The sequence below is a fragment of the Choloepus didactylus genome, chromosome 14, assembly GCF_015220235.1.
Source record: "Choloepus didactylus isolate mChoDid1 chromosome 14, mChoDid1.pri, whole genome shotgun sequence".
Classification (NCBI taxonomy): domain Eukaryota; kingdom Metazoa; phylum Chordata; class Mammalia; order Pilosa; family Megalonychidae; genus Choloepus; species Choloepus didactylus.
The window spans coordinates 49,508,964-49,530,180 of record NC_051320.1 but is presented as its reverse complement, the minus strand read 5'-3'; the positions used below and the strand labels follow the sequence as shown (position 1 = coordinate 49,530,180).

At 41.6% G+C, this 21,217-nt stretch overlaps 1 protein-coding gene across 1 annotated transcript in view; it reads left to right on the top strand.

Moving 5' to 3' along the window:
• The window catches only part of CDH17 (cadherin 17), a 50,850-nt gene that overhangs the window by 21,860 nt on the left and 7,773 nt on the right, over positions 1–21,217 (top strand). The window contains exons 7-13 of the mRNA XM_037803023.1: positions 2,591–2,722; positions 3,024–3,174; positions 5,468–5,683; positions 6,125–6,201; positions 7,431–7,622; positions 15,274–15,518; positions 19,532–19,662. Of these exons, the coding sequence (XP_037658951.1) occupies positions 2,591–2,722; positions 3,024–3,174; positions 5,468–5,683; positions 6,125–6,201; positions 7,431–7,622; positions 15,274–15,518; positions 19,532–19,662 (1,144 nt within the window). The remainder of the gene's footprint in view (positions 1–2,590; positions 2,723–3,023; positions 3,175–5,467; positions 5,684–6,124; positions 6,202–7,430; positions 7,623–15,273; positions 15,519–19,531; positions 19,663–21,217) is intronic.

Here is a 21,217-nt window from a genome sequence, read left to right as displayed (position 1 = left end):
GGATCAACATCTCAGAGTTTGGAGATAGCCATTTCAATTCAAGAATAGATTTGACTGCCGTAAAATCTAGGGACCATTGCAATAATCATTTCCCTGTTAGGCTATGCTCTGAGATTTAATTCTGAGTTTACACATTGCAGTTAGTCCATATTGGTGAAGCATTATAGTGTTTGCCTAGGTCTCTGGCATGCTTCACTCAACAAGCTGTCTACAGGATCCATCCACCTCACTGGGTGTCTCACAGCTTCACTCCTTCTCGTAGTTGCTCAGTATTCCGTTGTATGCATACACCACAGATCATCATTCTGTTCCTCAGTCAGTGTACCCTTAGGCCACCTCCTCCCATTGCAAATCATGAACATTACCTCCACAAACACCAGTGTGCAAGTGTCCACTCATGTCTCTGCTCCCAGATCCTCTGAATATACACCCCACAATGAGGTCGCAGGACCCGATGGCCCCACATACTCAGCTTCATGTGGAGCCACCACAGTGACCTCCAGAAAGGTTACACCATTCTGCCTCATCAACAATAAATGGGTACATCCCTCTCTCCATCTTTTCTCCAGCACTTTTACCTCTTTTATATTTTTTCCTTCAAGTAGGTAACTTTTACCTTTGAGTCCCCCCCCTTCACCACATCTCCTGTGTATGTCTCTCCCCTCCTTTCAAGTGCCACACCCCCTCCCCAACCTACTCCCCACTGCTGGTGCTCTCCCCTGGGGCCCCGTCCCCACTGAGCTCCTAGAAATCCACTCTGAGCACCACAGTCCTGTTCACCTCCAAAGGCCTGTCATAGCCTAAATCCACCTTTCTCTTTTCCCTTCCACCAACACTTAAACTAGAGGTCCCAGAGGAAAGAGCTCTAATAAATGATATAAAAAAACTCGTGTTGTTATTGATAAGAGCTTAATGAGAAGGAGTAATCAACAAATTTCTTTTTCTGGAAGACCAGAGTTTCCTTGACGTGAAAGCTGTAGGTTAGTGAGAAAGCACTGGATTTAGAGACAGAAGAACAAAACCACATCCCTTATTTGTTTTAATGACTGAACACAAGCAAGTCATTTAACTATTCTGAATCTCATTTTTTTATCAGTAAAGTTGGCCTAATAACAACTCTCAGGGTTGTTGTGGAGATTAACTGAAGTAGTGTCTGGGAAGGAGGGTAAAAGGTGTTACTGTTACAAGAGAATCCCAGTCTGCAGTTGCCCTAGGATTTTTTTTTACATGACATTATTATTAAGGGGCCCTGAAATGGCCCATTCTATCATACCTATTTTTTAACCTAAAAAAGCTTCTATTATTGAATATTGAATTAATGATCTTCACCTTCAGGGGGAAAAAAAAAAAAGAATGAAAGCAAATATATTCTGCTTTACTAGTTAAGAAAGCATGTGAGGTCTCACTACCACAAGAATTTCTGATTTGGGGCCTTTCACTAAAGTCTTCCTATTTGTTATTTAGGTTATTCCCGTAGGGAATTGTTGTAAACTCTATAAAGAAATTATATGCTTGTTTGTCGAGAGAAGAAGTTCTGGGTGCCACACCCAATATCTAGACCTGGAAAAGGTGCTTTGAGGGTTATAAACCCAGCAAGAAGAGTGGGAGGGGGCATCCCAGAAGAGAACTTGGGCTGGGTTTTCAAGCACCAAGAACTTGGTCTTTGGAGTGTCAATGGGTGGTGCTTAAACAACCAGCAGAGGACAGTGACGGTTCCTTGATACCCTTCCTGGGCTGGTCTAGAAGAATACTACTTTGCTGTGGAAATTTCAGCTAGCTGTGCGACCTTGGTCAAGTCACTGAAAGTCTCAGTTTCCTCCTTTATAAAATGGGGATAACGATAGTCCCTACCTCATAGGGTTGTTTGAGGATGAAATGTGATTGTACCTAAAAGTATTTAGAAATGTGTCTGGCACATGGTAACCCTTCAGTCCGTTGTTATTAGTCTTAGTATATCTGAGGCTGGCCTGGATCTGTAGCAAGACTAGTCTTGCTGTTGTGTTTATTTATTTTTTGCCAGATTGTTTGCAAAACAACTCTGGGAGGTGGCAATTATTCTTATCCCTGAAGTCTTTAAGACTAAATATTTGGGAGGGGAATCTGCCTTATTTATGTCTCATTTATCTTACTTAAATAATAGCTTGGAGAATAATTTGAAGTGTTTCCTGTTCCTCTTATTCGTCTTCACTGCTGAGTTTTAGAAGTCGTCATGGATCATGGCTTCGTTCCTTAGATAATTTGTGCCAGCTACAAAGTACATTTTGTTTCTCATATTGGTGTTTCACTGATATGAAGCCTACGCAATCAGACTTCCAAAAGCAAACAACCCAAAAACCATTTAGAAGGTTCATATTGCATTGCTTTATTGAAGAAAAATTTCCTGGGGTACTCTATTTTGAGCAATAAACTTGGTAAATGGGCTTCTTTTAGGTTGAAAATGAAAACTGTAGTTCACTTGCTATAAGAAACTGCAGACACACAAATGAGGTTCTCAGAAAATTCCAATCAAAAACCACCAAATTGCTTATTTCCATTCCAGTTCTCTTGGTCCAGCTGTATCTTTCCTCACAATTCGCTTTGGGCCTTGTAGGTGCGGTGGAACGAGCCAGGTGCCCGTTATTCCTTAGTTGAAAAGGAGAAGCTGCCAAAGTTCCCATTTTCAATTGACCAGGAGGGAGATATTTATGTGACTCAGCCCTTGGACCGAGAAGAAAAGGATTCAGTGAGTAAAATGGGAAAAGTTTCAGGGGTGATAAAACAAAGTGCTTTGTCCATCTATAGCTGAGATTAAAATGGATTAAAAAAACAAAACAAAACAAAACAACTGTGTTCTGAACCCAGCATGTTATTGGTTCTCGAAAGACACGATAACTTCCCCACATATCCCCATTTCACTTTTTTTCATTTCTCAATTCTAAGTAAGTGGAAAATAAGGGAGTAAATGAAATAGACATGAAACAGCTATATTCTCTACCTTTTAAAAGCAATGGGAATCACATCTAACTCTGACCTTCCTGTTGTAGTATGTTTTTTATGCGGTTGCAAAGGACGAGTATGGAAAACCACTTGCATTCCCACTGGAAGTTCATGTTAAAGTTATAGACATTAACGATAATCCACCTACATGCCCTTCTACAGAGACAGTATTTGAGGTCCAGGAGAATGAAAAAATAGGTAAGAAATGAGAGCTGTTGAATGATGTGCTAACTGCCCTCCCTATCATAACTCTATAATCCCTTCTTCCATCTGTCTAGTTCAAGGTGAGCAGGTAGACCTGATCCGGGATCAGTGGTCCCTGTGTAGCACAGCATAGAGGTTGAATGCACCTTGGTAGTCACAAAGGTATAGTATTTGGGCTCAAACAATATCTGGGTAGTGTTCTTAAATTGGAGTTTTTATAGCTACCACCACCACTACTGCCTCTATTGTCAAATAACTACCGCTGCTGTTAGCTGTTAGGGTCACTGCTATTACTACTGTTGCTATCACCCTCACCACTACCACTAGTTCCATAGCTACCTATATCAGTATCCAGTATATATATATATATATATATAATATATAATGCATGTAACCTATGTAACATATATAACATATACAACATTTATATATAGCATATATTTATATTATGATATAAATAGATATATAATATGAATATAATGTTTAAGTATATATATTTAAGTAGAGATAAAATAAGATAAAATTAACAGATAAAATCATCTTCAAATTTGCTAAATAATTCAAATAAACACATATACCCAATGTCAGATACCCTGCAATAAGTAAGCAATGAAAGTGTAAGTTGTACATTGAATTTTGACCCTTGGTCAAAATTGGATGCTGATAATAATTCAGGATGCTAGTAGACGAAGTTCAAATTCCATTTGTTGTTGTCCTGTTGGCCTTGACTTACTATGTTTGCTTTTGATGTGTCTTGTGACCGCTTTAGTTTGAACAGGGACAACTACAGTGAGAACATTGTTATATCTGGAAGTATTATGACTTCCCTGAATTTGGGACAACATTTGATTTCCTGTGCTGTTGTCCCATTGACTGAGCAGGCTGGAGTTTCTTGAAATGTTTCGGTCTCTTGTTCTGTGTGTTTCAGAGGCTAATAAGCCTTGTAGCCTCTGAAGACTACCACTTTTAGGACTTTGTCAGTGTGTTCTGCTCAGGTCCTCTCTGTTTCAGTTATCTAGACTCTTGCTACAACAGGAAGAATAAAATGACAGCTTGAAGGAAGAACCTTATAACCTTATAAGTGGAATGAATAGTCAAGAAACACTTGTGGTACCACCTTTTTGGGCAATCTGGGATGGTCTGTGTGATGCTGAAAGAAAGCAGAAGATCTTTGAAGACCTTTCTTTATGCATAACATTTAGCATATAGGTTGTCTATTGCTGTGTAACAAATGGTCCCAAAACTTAGCAGCTTAAAACAACAAACATTTATTGTTTCACACACAGCTTCTGTGCATCAGGAATCTGGGCATGGCTTAGTGGAGCACCTCTGATTCAGAGTGAAGGTGAGGGCTCTGAGAGAAAGAACAAGAGAAGGCAAGCAAGACAGAAATCACAGTTCTTTATGTAACCTAATCTTGGAAGTGACATACCATCACTTTTGCCATATTCTGTTCTTTAGAAGCAAATCAGTAGGCTCCCACACTCAAAAGGAAGGCCCTACACAAAGGTGTGACTGTCTGGAGATGGGGATCATTGGGAGCCATTGTAGAGGCTGCCTACCTCAATTAGAAGGAGGACAGTCTTAGTTTTGAGTGTGGTATGGTAGTCATTGTTAGTGGTCTAGATTATTTGTGATGCCCTACTCCCCACCCAGCCCCTGAGACACAACTGTGTGTGTCCAGCTCCTTCACATTAATGCTTAGGTTTGTCTATACCTCTCTCCTCCCACCAACCAACCAAACAAAAGACCTCTTAATTTCCATATTAATCACTGGATGCAGAGGGTGTAACCAAACTATAAATGAGGTGTACTCAAGTTTTAGCTCCAAGGTAAGATTCTTGCCGTGTGTAAAGAAACCCATTTTACAGAACAAAGTGATCTGAAACCAATTAGGACCCACCCAGAGCTGAATGGAACACCGAGTCATAGCCACTGACTTCTGGCATTCCCTGGCGGGAGACGTGGAGAGGAATAAAATACATAGGACCATAGACTGCAGCTTGCCAGAGAAGATGCGTACCTGTTCTTTACCCTGTGTCATCTTTGGGGTGGAGTCAGTCTCTGCAATCATTCCATAAAGTTCCATACAAGCAACCTAGGTTTGGTTTCTCCTTGTTTATCATACTATGTGCCTTGGAAAGAGCCATAGTAAATCTAAGGGTCTTGGCCTACTACCCAAAGTTACTAACAGTGTTTCCTAGGGACCTGCTTCTCCAGTGAAATCAGTTTTAATAGATTCAATAGACCTTGTAATGGACAAATTTCCTTCTTTCCTTCTCTACAGGTAGCAATATCGGGACTTTCATTGCCCATGACATGGATCAAGAAAACAGTGCCAACAGCATTTTAGAGTACAGAATTGTGCAGCAAATCCCCATGATTCCCAAAGATGGACTCTTCCTGGTCCAAACCTACATGGGGGTGTTCCAGTTAGCTCAGCAGTCCTTGAAGAAGCAAGATACTCCTCAGTACAATGTAACGGTTGAGGTATCTGACAAAGGTGAGTATTACTTCTGCTGTGAGTAAAAAGAACTCTTTTTCTTCTAGTTATGATTTGCTAGGCTGCTTCAATTCCTAGGTACATTAAAGAATGGTGCCATTTATGAATTCTTTGCTTCTTGTGTAAAACACACATGCCACATAGAAGCAGTACTGGTTCAACATCATAAAGGCCAGAGTTGCTGCTCATGCAACACTGTGGTGTTGGTCTGAGTCCACCAAGAAGCAGATACCCTTAGCTCCTGCTACAATGCTTGGGTGTGCAGGTGGGGGTGGGGAGACGGCCAGGGAATCCTCTTTCCACCTGAATCACAAGTCAGTGGTGAAATTGCAGCTATGGCTGTCACCTCACTTAACTGGGTTTTTTCTTGCCAACTTCTGATTTTAATCCATCATTTTCAGTGAAAGTTTTTGTGATGTATAATGTGTTTTTGATTTTCAGATTTCAAGACCCTTTGTCTTGTGCAAATTCATGTTATTGATATCAATGATCAGATCCCCATCTTTGAAAAATCAGATGTGAGTAGTGGACACCATTTCATTTTTCCTTACTTTGTTCCCATTACTTTACCCTGACTTACTATTTGATACAGACATAGATAGTAGTTAGGAAAAATGCCAGGCTTAATAGGTAGTCTTGGTTAATGCCCAGGTGACAAATCCAGACACTAACTTCAGTGAAGATCTTCAGGGAACAACAATAATATTCATTGTTTTAGTATCTGGAAATGTCTGTTTATAAACTCCTAGCCAATGAGTCATTTATTCCAAGGACTGCTTAAAAGTTACAACCACAATGTTTGTCAAATTGAAAGGATTTGAATAGCTGCTTACATTTTGTCATCATCGAGTATTAGGATAATAAATACACTACTAGTAGGTCTCAAACAAGCATTTTTAGTCAAAAATTTAGTATTTGGAATATTGGTGATTTAAACTCATTTTCCAATAATTGGGTAAGAGAAAAGAAGCAGGAGAAAAAAAAAAAAAATCTCTGGTTTAAGCAAAGAAAAATGTGCTGAAGATATTTGCCAGAATTAGGAGAACTGAGCAGAAAGAGCATGAGAAAAAGATCAATTTGGAACACCAGGAACAAAGATTACTGTTTGCTTATTTCTGATGTGGGCTTCAGACATTTGATTTTATCACTGCTTCCCTTAAAAGGGATGTCTCTATTTCGAAGAAGAGAGAAGCCATTTGACTAGATTGTTATGTCATGTTTGAAGTCAGTTATGAAGCAGCCCAGAGCCTTGGGATGATGTTCATAAATCAAAATAGGGACAACGTCATGACAAAAAAGGGAACTGATTTCTGTGAAGGCCTGGGGTGGTAAGAGGTATGACTGAACACAACTTGTACAACACACACTGAGGTTAAGCAAGCATGAAATAAAGAACCCATTTCTTCTCAGCCTCCATTCTCATGGACATTTTATTCTTTCCTGTGTTTTGATTTCCCTGCATTACATCTAGGTGTTTCTTAGAATGGCAGTAAGAATCCTTATTTGGGAGGGCTGTGGGGTAAGAGGGTCCCTGTAGCTCAGAGATGCAAATCTGGGTTATAGATACAGCAGGAACCTGCTTGTGTCATTGCCACGGTCCTCTCCTGCATCCTACCTGTCACCGTCTTTAAGGTCATAATGCCAAGAGGGAGGACTAGGGGGATTCCCAGTGGCAGAGTGGGGACAGCACAAGCTGCCTGATAACAGTAGACATTCTTATTGTTTCCTTCCCCCATATCCTCCTTAGTATGGAAGCCTGACTATTCCTGAAGACACCAATGTTGGGTCCATCATCTTGACCATCCAGGCCACTGATGCTGATGAGCCATTTACTGGGAGTTCTAAAATCCTGTATCGTATTATACAAGGAGATAGTGAGGGGCAACTGGAGATTGACACAGATCCCCAAACCAATGCTGGATACGTCAAGGTTAAAAAGGTAAATAGCCCACTTCATGGAATTTGTCTTTTTTGTGCATTAATTGACTTATGATTGTGTGAGGACCTATCATCGGAGGTGATGTATTCATAGTGACTTTTCAGGTGTTGCAGTAGACTCCTGGAGCCCTCTCGGTCATTCTTGTCTTCCTGAAACGCAGAAAGCTGAGATTCCAGTCCTGGGCCTGTCACTAACTGGACAACTAACCTTTGAAGGAGGAGAAAGGGTTGCCACATAAAATACAGGGCAGTTTTTTAATATATGAATATCTCATATAATATTTGGGACATACATATACTAAAAAAATTGTTTTTCATTGGTCTGAGATTCACATTTGACTGGCAACCTTGAGGGGGTCACTTAACCTTTCAGGGTGTCACATTTGCAAATGTGGGGAATTGGGCTTGATGAGCTCTATGGACTCTTTCATCTGTAGGTTTCCTTTATTCAAACAACTGTATTCTAATGAACCTAAAACAAAATCATCCATAGACTACTCTTAAATAGTAGGTAACTAGAGAATTGATGGGTCCCCCTTCAAGGTTCTGAGACAAGTTTACTCTTTTATTCTTGCCCCCATACTTGTGGAATCACTGTAAGGACTGAGTAGTCTAGAAGTTGTCTTAAATACCATTTTCCTACTTCATTATAAATATCTCCCCAATTCCTTGATCTACTCCTGTCCACCATGTACACCTGAGTTTTGATGCTTTTCTCCATGGCTGCCGCATCTATGTTTCAGAGCATGTGGAGGGTTTACCAGATACTCAATAGGAAACAGTACCCAATCTCGTATAATATACTTAGAATGAAAATACTTTCAATGGGAAGTGTTCCAGTTTGCTAATGCTCCTGTTGTGCAAAATACCAGAAATGGACTGGCTTTTATAAAGGGGGTTTATTTGGTTACACAGTTACAGTCTTAAGGCCATAAAGTATCCAATGTAAGGCATCAACAATTGGGTACCTTCACTGGAGGATGGCCAGTGGCATCTGGCAAACCTGTGTTAGTTGGGAAGGCACACTGCTGGCATCTGCTCCAGAGTTCTGGTTTCAAAAGGGCTTTCTCCCAGGATGTTTCTCTCTAGGCTGCAGCAGTTCTCCAAAATGTCACTCTTAGCTGCTCTCAGGTTGTGTTTCAAAATGACATTCCCCAAAATGTCTCTAGGCTGCAGCTTCTCGGGCAAACTCTGGGCTAACACCTCTAAAACATCAGCAAAACTCTGCTTTCAATGGCTATCTGCAAAGTGTGTCTGTAGGTTGCTGCAGCAAGCTCCTTCTGTGTGAGCTCTTACATAGAGCTCTAGTAAACTAATGAAGGCCCACGCTGAATGGGCGGGGCCACACCTCCATGGAAATTATCTAATCAGAGTCACCACCTACCATTGGGTGGGTCACATCTCCATGGAAACACTCAATCAAAGAATTACAATCTAATCAACACTAATATGTCCACCCCCACAAGATTGCATCAAAGAACATGTTTTTTTCTGGGGCACATAATATATACAAACCTGTATAGGGAGAGATTGAAATTTCCTTCAATAAAAGGAATCAAACTTGCAACAGTAGAGGCCATGCAAGTGTGGTTGAAGTGTCTAAGGTTTGCAGCACAGTATGCTGGAAGCTGCAAAAAAATAAATAAATAAAATAAATAATATTAATAAAGAAAGAAAGAAAGAAAAAAGATTCTGGAGGACAGTTTGGGGCTACAATAAAGGAAACCTGAAAGTAGACAACGAGGACAAAATAGAATAATTCCAGAGAAAAGGGATAAAAGTACAGGGAGAAAAGTGCTAGTGCTTCAGCAGACTCGGAATTCTGATCCCATTTATATGATATACTCTGCCTTGGACCAAGGACCTCGCTGAGTTTCAGGAGCAAAGGGACCCCAACTTGTTCCCACTGGAGGTTAGCATGTGGACCAACTCAAACTTCTAGCATTCTGTTTGTCTGATATTTGGAAAAGACACCAGTACAACTTCCCTTGGCTCATGGCTGTCTATATGGAGAGAAGGGTACTCAGAAGGGAAGGCTACAAGACAGGGCAGTTTTCAGAGTTTGCGGTGGGTGGCCCTGGCAGCATGATGGCATCATTCTTTTGAAGGGGACTGGAGAGAGGCAGATAATCCCCCATCTTCCCCCAGGACCAGGACTCCCTAGGGATCTAAGGGAAGACAGAGACCTGCCTATCCCAGTATAAACAATGCCTCACATGTCAACATTTATTTCTTGGTGGTTTGTTGTGAACTGACCTAAGCTAATTTTACCATTTGTGGCTAATGAGCTCTTGTGGAGATATGTTGGTAGCTCCAACAATAAGCAGTAGATGAGAACTACAGGTTTCCTTCTGCACAACCTTGACACCAGGAGGTATGTTACAGTAGAGCAGGCCTTGGACCAAATTCTTCAGAATCTTGTTTTGTATGTGGTTTTATTCCAAGCATCTACAATATTGTCTGGAACATAGTAGAGGTTCAGTAAATTTTGTTTGACTCAATGAATAATTGAATTCAGTCACACATTTAGTTATTAACAAGTAGGCATGAAAACAATCCTCCAACTCTGGTATAGGCTGCTGGATCAGCCAGATGCATATACTCTTGTTCATGCAGTGGCCAAGACAGAGATATTTTTAACCAAACTATATCTTGCACACCAGTCAGGTCACCAAGAAAAGCTACTTTAAAGATCATTTTGCTAATTAACAAATCCTCTAATGCGGATTAAGATAGCACTAGCTAAAGGCCTGTAGTAGCTACCTGGAGTGTGGATCCCTGATTAAGGTCTTTCAAAAGCTAAGCAATGACAAATCCTGAGTTGTAGATTCTTGAAAAATGTATACCAAATGTTAGCTAACTGCCCCTGGAATGTAGAATAAACTATGACAGATATGCACACTGTGTATACACACAGTTTTTACTGAAGAGTTTCAAAGTAAATTACAGACTAATCTGTAGTCTTGTGTGTGACTTAGTCTTCTTTCTAAGGCCCTGCTGGTTAAGCCATCAGAAGACTATTATTGCTTCTGAACCACTGTGTTAATATTTTTAAGGCTTTAAATTAAGTTTCTTAATCACAGTTCCATCAGCATCTGTTTATCCAAATTGCAAATTTTTTAATCTCACATAAAATTCACTGCAGAACTACAACCATAGTCATTTTACTTCCGCATGTGTTGCCCCCTGCTTGGTGCATTGACTCTGAGGGAGCCATGTCAGAGATCAGCCCGGCTGGTCAGGTGGGGGCTCAGGCCCCAGAGAGGCAGTAGGTGCCCCGGTAAGGGAATGGCAGAGATGGGGACTTGACCCCAGGCCTTCTGCCTCCTTTCAGGAAACAATTTCTGCTGTGGCCTAGCATTGCCACTCACTGGTTCTGGAATCTTGAACAGATGATGTAACTGCTGAGGCCTTAGTTTTCCAAAATGTAAAAATGGATGGAATGGTAGTACCTTCTTAATCGGGATATGGGGGGTTACCTGCCTTTGGCAGGTAGTAAATTCAATACATGTCAGGATTTTCTTAATTCTGATTAACTAGACAAAGGGCTAGAAGTCAGTCTTACTGCCTCCGGAACCAGTGTGCTTTCCCCTCTTGCCTAAGGGGGTCAAAGTTCCCTAATCCAAGAGTCCCAGCATGTACCTGGGACAGCTGACTCAGTCATCTCAGGGGGTGGAGGAGCCTGGAAACCTGTAGTTTAACAAAGTGCCCCTAAGTGATGCTTAGGATTAAACAAGTTTCATAAATGCTGCCCTGCTCTTCTTTACTGCTGCCCCAAGCTCTGGCTTGTCGCATGGTGGGTCTTCATTCCCCTGGGAGTGATAGGTGTCAGGAGCAGGAAGGCCCTGCTCAGCTCATCAGTAATTGCCCTGGGACCCCTCCTTCCTGTCACCACTGGGCTTTAGGTTCAAGGTTTTGTTTTGTTTTTAATCAGAAAAAAGATTTTTGTTGCATCCCAGTATGGCTGGTCCTTTTGAATTCTCAGTTCACTACCTATTTTCACACAGCGGGTGAGTCATCTGGAAAACTAATGTATACATTTTTTCTCATCACCAGTCTTTGGTGAAAATATTAAATATGCCCATATCTGAACCCCTCTCCCTTAGCACTTTCTCTGCCTCCAGGTTGAATCTAAATCACTGGGTCTGACCTTTCAAGCAGTTGTGTGCAGAAGAGGAACTACAGGGTGAACATATTTTTTCAGCTTGTTTGATGACTGTGTGGTGCCTGGCAGGACCCAAGGTCGTCTCAAGGGGCTGTGATGGATCTCCTGACTTGGCTTTGCAGGCACATACCTGCATCATGGAGGGCAGTGCACACAGTTTGGCAAGGCTTCCTTTGATTAGACTCTGCTGATTATCATCTACTAATTTAGTGTCATCCATTTCTAGTTTGTTTTTTTTTCCCCCTGGAAGATTTGTTTTGGTGTTTTTCCAGGTGTGGCAGTTAAGCAGACAGACTGATCAATTGCAGGCAGCTCTTTTTTCCATCTGTTCTTCCATTCAGTGTGTTTAAGAAGCACTGACATGTTCTCCTAACTGGTCTCACTGCCCTGGGCTGGAGTGCCTCAAAGCCATCCTTTCCGTAGCGGCTGCCGAGTTATTGTTCTAAAACACAGACCTGACCTTGGCAGTCTTGTACTTAACATCCTTCTTTGTGCATCAAGGATGAAGTCCTTAGCTTGACATGCACAGTCTTCTTTGCTGTCTCGTTGTTGCCTCTGATATTCTGTTCTGGTAACACAGGCTGCTTGTCATTTCCAGACATACTATCTCATTTCTTTACCCTAGGTCTTGTTCCTGCTGTTCCCAGTCTTGTGTTAGGGGCAGAGATATAGGTCTTAGTTCTCATTCTGGTGAAGAAGCCTGACCACCTTCCTTTGTTAAGGAGGCTGAGGCAGAACCGGAGGTAGCAGTGGAGATTAGGAAATGATCAGCACCACCCCCTTCAGCCCTGGGGTTGTAGGGGCCACAGCCAGGGATGAGAAAGCCAGGGAGGGTACTTAGGACATCTTTGGTGGTGAGGGTGGGATGTCCTTCTCTGCCTGGGCTTACAGTGCTATGCTGTCTGCTTGAGTCTGGGTGTGGGTGGACCAGCAAGGAATTGAGAGCTGGTCCTTTGCCTACCTTGCAGGCTTGTGGTGGGCACTCTTGTCTTCTGCTCAATCTGCCGGGTTTTATCTCAATTTGAAGCCTCTGTTGTCATAGCCTGAGATGGGGAGTGGGTCCCTGGGAGTCAGAAGGTCCAGCTCAGGCCCCTGCTCCAGGTCAGGAGCGCTATCTGACCATGTGGCAGTGATCAAGGGTCATCTCAGGGCATGCCAGGTGTGTTTAGCTCTGTGGCCAACCTCTCCTCCTATATCTTAGATGGTGTACAAAGATGACTGTATGTTGTATATCCTGTATGTTTTAAAAATGTCAATAGCTTCTTATTTTCTATCTCAAATGAACTTAAGTCTTTACACACAATCCTCTTTCTTCTACATGAGCAATCTTGTGGAAGAAACTTTGTGAACTAGAGATTGGGTCATAGTGTTGTGTTTGTTTATGTGTGCATTGAGGAGAGGAGTTTCTGGTGAGTGGGGATTTTCTCCAGAAACTCTGCTCCACCATAGCCCTGAAGAACCAAGCCATTCTCAACTCTGGGTACTGTGTGTCAGGGAAGAGATGAGACACAAAGATGAATGTAACTCCATTCTTCCTCTTGGTCATGAGGATCTAAAATAGGTAAACAAACAATGCAAAAAAAAGGGTTGGGGATTGCGAGATTATAGAGGATGTAGAGCTTGTCCATTGGGGATAGAGGTGGGAATCAGGGAAGCTGATATGGAGAGGGTGACAATGAGCTGAGCCCTACCAGAAGGGGAAAATGCCTTCCGATGGTGGGAAGGGCAGGAAGCCAAAGCTATCACATGCCAATTTTTCTCTTCATGGATCGATATTTTCGTTTCTGTTTACAAATGAGGAACTGAACTGAAATAAACTACAGTTACAGGACTGATGAGCTTACCAAAGGGTCTTGGATCCTCCAGGTCTGGGAGACTGAATAAAATTGTTCAGTTTCCATAATCCGTGATGTGCTGTTTGGGCTTTGCTTCGGTTCTTTAATCATTTTTGGGGTCTTGAGTCCCTCTGAGCGACTACATACCCTCTCCCTAGAAAAAAATTTACATAGCACTATACTGGGTTTATAGCACCCCCCTTCCCCCAGGAACCTCTGAATGTGACCCCATTTGCCAGTTTGCCAATAGGGTCCTTGCAGCTGTAATTAGTTAGGTCAAGATGAGGTCAAACTGGATTGGGGGGTCCTAAATCCAAGGACTGGTGTCCTTATAAGGCCACGTGAGGGCACAGAGACACAGTCACAGGGAAGAAGGCCACGTGCAGGTAGACACAGAGATGGGAGTGATGCTGCTGCAAGCCAAGGAAAACCAGGATTGTCAGCAGCTACCAGGAGCTGGGAGAGGGACAGGGATGGTTTCAGCCTGAGAACCTCCAGAGGGTATCAACTCTGCCGACCCCTGGATTGCACACCTCTAGTCTACAATCCAGAACTGTGAGAAAGTACATTTCTGTTGTTTTAAGCCACCACGTCTATGGTAATTTGTTATGACAGCCCTGGAAAAGGAATATATAAACATACACACAATATTTCAATTTTAGTTCCTAGGGGTTCACAGGTGCCCTGAAATCCCAGGTAAGAAACCTTACTTTGGGGGCTATTCCACTATTTCAGCATGTGTCTATGATTATGGTTTTTATATGGACTCTATGACCTGAAAGCACCTTAAAAAGTCATGTAAAGCCAATTGCTTATGTGACATTTAATTCCTTCCTGTGCTAGCCTGTCAAGTGTTCTTTAAACAACTATGCTTGAAAACGTTCAGAGTTGGAAATATATTGCTTTTGGAGGCAACTCTTTCCATCTTGGGTAGGCTTAACTGTTAAATTCTTCTTCACACTATACCAAAATTGGTTTCTTGATTTCTGTTCCCTGCTTCCATCTGGCATGGCCTGGAACAAGAGCTGGGTCATTTATCTTTTGATCATCTCTGCTCACCTTTCCCCCTTTCCATGAGTTCTTTTATTTTGGGATCTGGGTCCTGAAGTCCCTGGGAAATCATTCTCCCTACAATGTGGAAATCTCTATTTAAGGATTTCCCAGACTATCTTCTGAGAACTGTCTTGGGAGACTCCCAATCAAGAATATGTCTATAGGTATGCCAGGAAAAAAGTGTCTTAAAGCTACACTGCTGGATTAGAGGCTCCATGAAAGCAGAGACCCTGTCTCGGTTGTTCACTTATATTCCTGAATGTTATTCCCAGCATCTCTGTAGGTGCCTGACATTCAATAAGTGCTCAATAAATTTCTGTTGCATGAATAAAGAAAGTGTCCCACTGTTAAAAAAATTTTTGAGGAATGCTATATCATTCTATTTCTTTTTCTCAGAGACTCATGAAGCACATTAACATGTTAAATGCTCTGATAAGTCCTGCAGTAAAGACTTTTCATGACTGAGAAGCAGGTTTTTGCTGATTTTAGACTGAGAACTGCTGTTCTTTTCGAGAGTCTTTTAAGGAACATAGAAAATAAATCTTTTAAAGTCACTAACCATCCAAAAATTAATTTTCCCTCTTTTTTCCTTTATACAGCCTCTTGATTTTGAAATGGGAGATGTTTACAACATTGTATTCAAGGCAGAAAATTCCGAGCCTCTGGTGTTTGGTGTAGAATACAACGCGAGCTCTTTTGCCACATTCAAGCTTATTTTGACAGATGTGAATGAACCACCCATATTTTCCCAAAAAACATACCAAGCAAAAGTCCGTGAGGATGCAGCTATAGGCACTGAACTGGTTAACGTGACTGCCAAAGATCCAGAAGGTCTGGAGATAAGGTAAAGGAGAGCAGTGCTGAGCAGGCCCAGCTGCAGATTGCAACCAAGGCTTGTGGGGAGGAGCAGGGGGCTGGGAGGGGCAGGGAAGCTGGCCTGACTCCAGGGCTCTCCCCAGTGGAGCAGCCAGCAATCTGGAGCACAGAGTCCCAGTGCACATGGTGAATTTGGCCATGCTTCCAGGAGGTGTCAGTAACTCAAGGGGGCATTCCAAGGGGGAGGAGGGGGTGGGGTGAGTTTCACCAATGAGAATCGAGGCTAAGGCAGGTGGGAAGCAGAATCAGGCTTCCATTCCAGCCCACTCACAGTTGGTCCCAGCTGAGAGCTGTGAATTCAGGTGGCCAGTTCACCCTCCAGGTACTGGGCTGGCCAGAGCAGGCCCTGTGTCTGAACCAGTCATGTGGGCTGGGGTTTGGGGAAGAGTTTCAGCTAGGTGAAACTAAAGGGTGGACTAAAGATTGAGACTGAAGGAATGAGGCAAAAGTCCAACAGAACAGACTAGGCCACCTGATAGGGTTAAGGTAATCTTCTGGATATAGGGTACATAGATGCCCCAGCTCTTCAGAGAGCAGATCTGGGACAGCAGGACACATTCCACACCCCACTCCAGGAGAGGCTAATGCTCAGGCTGCTGACCTCCGTGCTGGGGTAAGTGTGAGCCTGCTGGAGTGGGGTGAGGGCAACAGGGATCCAGTCGGGAGGGCATAGATGGCTGCCTGCTTCTTCTGGAGGTGGTCATTTATTGGATTTATTCAATAAGTATTGAACCATTGGGCTCACTTAGGGGGACATAATGGAAAGCAAGAAAAATATTTCATTGTTGCTCAGCAGAGCGTACGGTCTAGTAGTGGCAAAGATGAATACGGAGGCGATTGCAATTCAGCACTAAAGGACATGACAGGGCTATGAGGGCTGTGGAGGAGGGGGCCCCTAACAAGGATTTGATGTGGCAAGGAGGGCTTCATGGAAGAAGTGACATCTAATCCAAGACGCAAAGGATCCAGAGACATTAGGCAGTACAAATATATGTAGGGACAGGGAGGGGAGAAGTATGCTTTAGGAAACACATGTGCAAAGGTCAGAGGTGAAGGAATATGCAAGTTCTGGGAGCATACAGAACCCATGGGGTAAGGGAGGGAGACAAGACAAGACATGAAGAGCCCATGGGCTGTGGAAGGAAAGCATTTGGGTTCTAGTTATGGCCCCACTATTAACTCAAAGGATAATTATGTGCAAGTCACTGAACCTTGCTGTGCCTGTTTGCTCCTTTATTAAAAATGAGGTGGTTTTACAAAATGTGTAAATCTTTCCATCTTAGCAATTCTCGATTATTTTAAGTGCAATAGGACCTACATAGATTTGGCCTAAAATGTGTAGTCATAATACATTTGTCCAGGATACATATGTATATGAGTATATCCATAGCTATATCAATACCTGTAACACCTTTAAGGTCATTTACTTAATAAATACTTAGATAGGACGTGAATCCAAATCTTTTGCTTCTGTTGGACAACGTTAGCCCCTACTGTTTGTAACAGATATTTTAGCACATTTTAAACCAACACATGTGGTTATGAATTCCTTAAATTTCTCTGTAAACATTTGAGTGGAGTCTCAAGCTGTCATTTGATTGTATTTTAGGTATTTGGAATCAGTTCTAGGACTTTTTTTTCTGATTGTCAAAGAATAAGGTCCCTACCTACTCTTTTATTCTCTAACCTTTTCTCTAGATCCATAAAGATAAAAACAAGAGAGGAAAGAACAGTGGTGGCTATACTACATGGTATAAATACTACCCTACATATCAGAGTCACAAATTATGATGTACAGCAAAATGTTTAAACATTTATAGCCATTTATTGTTTAACAAATGCTTCTACCTATGTCATGAGAGTGCTATGAAAATCATTCCTCAAAGATAGTGAATAAGAATCTGAGTTTATGAGTGGGGAAAACAAATGTGGAATTTGATATGAGATGGAAGAAAATTCCCTCTAGTGGATCAAGGAAAAGATATACTATCTCTACCACCACATGGAGGTCAGAAATTCGAGGAAGAACTAGCAAAGGAGACTGAGAAGGGTGTCCTATAGGATACAGTCCTGGAAGATGAAAGAAGAAAATGTTTCAGAAATGAGGAGTTATCAGTAGTTTACATGCTACTTATAGATCAACTAAGAATTAAGGATGAAGGCACACAAAAGTACTAGGGGGTGATAGAGCCTAGGTCAGTAATTCATTCTCAAATAATTGAGAAAAATATGTTCTTTGTACTCTATTTACAACTTTTCTATATATTTGAGATTGTTTCAAAACAGAAAGTTGGGGGGAGAAGGATTAATGATGACTCCAGTGTTTTGAGCTTGAGCAATTTAATTCTTCCCTTTCTCTCAGCCCCATAATGTAGAATCCGTCAACATCCAACGGATCCTAATCCAATACATCAGCAAATAGTATAGACTCTTCCGTTGAAATATATCCAGAATCCAACTGCTTCTTAACAACCACTTCCATCATGGACCAAGACACAGCATCTCTTCTGGATCCTTTCTTGCCCCCACCCCTCTTCCCTCCCCACCAACATTAGTCTATTTGCTACACTGCAGTCAGAGTGTTCTTTTAAAAAATGTAAATCAGATCATATGACTCCTCTCTCAAAATTCTCCAAAGGTTTGCCAGCTCACTCAAGATGAAATCCTGAGTACAGAGGATTCTTGTTCATCACTTTACACACAGTCTAATGCAGGGCTTGGCATATGGAATACACTAAAAAAAAAAAAAAATTAAAAACAGAAAATTAATTAGTACATCATAACTTTTAAATATTCTCTTATTTCTAAATATGTAGTTTGTTTCCATAATTTATTTTTATAGAAAATGTTTTGAACATATGTGTGCATGTAATTCATTTTTTTTTTTTAGCTTCTATTAAATTGGTTTTATTTAGGAAAGTTTCCTGGATTGAGGTTATTTGGTCTAAGGATATGAACATCCTTATGGTTATGATTTGTTGCTTTCCAACGGGCTGTACCAATTGGAGTTTTTTCCTGTGGTTCTAGTCTTTTCTCTCTCAAATTCATCTTTCACACAGCTACCATTGAATTACACTGAAAACACGAATCTGCCTGGGTCACCTTCGTGCTTTAACACCATTTGATGGCTGCCTGTTGCTCTCCATGATCTGGCTCTTTCCAAACATTCTGGCCTCATCTTTTACCATCCACTGTTTCCCGTTTATATCCCAACATTGTTGAAATGCGTGACTTCCCTGTACCTATCAAGCTATTTTTTTGGCCTATATGCTCGAGTAATCCCCCATGCTCCAAGTGCCTTTCAGTCTTCTTTCTTCTAGCTGTAGTTAACACCTACTCCCTCAGAAAGACATCACTGATTTCCATAAACTGGGATTCTGATCCCTATAAAGTTCTCTGAGATTCCACAGGGCCCTGTACATACCTCTCCCGTTGTATTTACCACATCATATTGGAATTATCTGTTTATGCATTTGTCCACTGCCCTGGAGCCCCTTTTTGTAATCTTTCCCTCGTCTGTTGCTGCTATTTGCTAAGCCTTCAATAAATGTTGAATGAGAGAATTCAGTGTGCCACCTGCAGTCTATGGTTATCACCCATTTCATACAATGTCTCCAGCATTGGGTGCTCAAGTGTTCTTGTTTGTGTTGGAGGGGGTGATTTGCTAATAGGTTTTAAAAGATAACTCCAGTTTGCTGTAATTTGATTTCATTGATTACTAGAAAAGTTTAACTTTTTTCCAGGCTTGTGACTATTACTTTTCTAACAAACCAAGCACAGTCACCACCATGTAGGGATGAACAAATCCTCCTTTTGATGATATGTAAATAAAGCATTAAAAATATTAGATAATAATCCTTTAAATATATTGTAAATAATGTATAAATGATAATGCTGTATAATAGTGTACTGGTACATGAATATCTTCACATTTTCATGTAGAATAATGCAGATTTTCTTTTGTTTTTTCACTTTATGAAGTTATTCACTGAGGGGTGATGTGAGAGGTTGGCTTAAAATCGACCCCGCCACTGGTAAGATCTTTAGTGCCGCTCCACTGGACAGGGAAGCTGAAAGTCTGTATCGGGTGCAAGTGGTGGCTACCGAAATAGGTAAGAAAAAAAATTTTTACCATAGGTAATCAGGAGCTACATCAGTACAAATGGGAGGAGGGGTGGACAAGAAAGCTCACTAGGTTAAAATGCCAAAATATCACTGCTTTAAAGTGGAAGGATAAGAAGGATGCAAAAGTGAAGGGGAGTCCTCACGCCTTCTTGGTTTTATTGAAGATGAGCGCCACCTGTGCCCCTGAGAATGGCTTCCTTGGGGCCCAGCTGTACCTGGAGGCTGGCTAGCTTCTGGGATGCTGCTCACTCTTGTGGTTTCCTGAGGAGGTACAGCTGCTTCTGGTAGGTTCCTGAGTCCTAAGCTAAACTCCTATTTCCTCCAAAGTGGTTGTGACATTTCTCCTGGGAGTCAAAAAAAAACAACTGCCCTCTGACCTAGACCAGTATTTGCCCCTTCAGCCTTCAGTTGCAACTCTTCAGGTCTCATCATTTGAAAGAGAAAATGTTTTAATGCAGTGTTCTCAAAATTTGATGTTGTTGGAATTACCTGGGTAGCTTGTTAAATCACAGATACTAGGAGTCCACCCTGGAGTTTCTGACTCAGGAGGTCTTGGGTGGACCTGGGTACCTTTTGTTTTGGTGGAATAAGGTGAACTTTTGGAAAGAAAGAATGTTATATAGATAAGCCAAAGGAAGGATGCTTGAGCCATTCCTGTATAATCTCTGCATCCCATTTAATTCAGGTGTGGTGATATATATTGCCCACTGGCTCCAAACACGGAATACCAGGGAATTTTAATATTAAAATAAAAATAAGCTTACAGAAATAATTTTCTTACCAGTGATAAAACTGGAAATTAAAACATTGAGTTTCTTTACATTTTATGGAATTGTGCCAAGTTAGAGTAGGCATTTTGTTGATCTTATGCTGATAAAATGCTCTAATTAACTAGTAAATATATGCTTGGTTTACAAAAAAAATGAGAATTGAATGAATGATTACTAAGTAAATACAGCTTTAAACAAAAAACTAAATTGTCAAAATGTGAGGCCCTGGATTGGGAGTTGGAATGGGGAACAGAGAAGGGAATCATAGAAACGGACTCTGCATGTGAAAAGATTTAAGAAAAATCAAGCACTGCAGTCAAGTTAAACCAAAGAGGGCAGAAATGCAGAACTCTCTGCCAAATTTGGAACCGTTGTGTGTAAGCAAGCCGGCCTTGCCAAGGAGCCGACTTTGTCTGCCTTGTGTACTTCAAGTCAAGCACATTCCACTTTCACGTTGTATGCATCTGACTCCTGATTTACAAGCTCCCGATTAATCAGCAGGAAGCTTCGGGCTGAGCCCTTGCATTGTGCACTCCCCTACAACATACTGAGGGGATCAACACTTCTCCTTGGATGCATTTGTAAGGGCCTCACGTTTTAGAAGTTCCATGAATCAAAACCAGGCTCCAGAACCCTGCTCCATTTCCAGTTAGCTCTGAAATGGCACAAATAGATGAAATGGAGTCACGATTGCAGTGGCCTTTTCTCCTTTAGTTAAGTGTAGTCAGGGACATAAAAGACAGTTGAGGAGAAAAGTGAGAAAGCAGGGTTT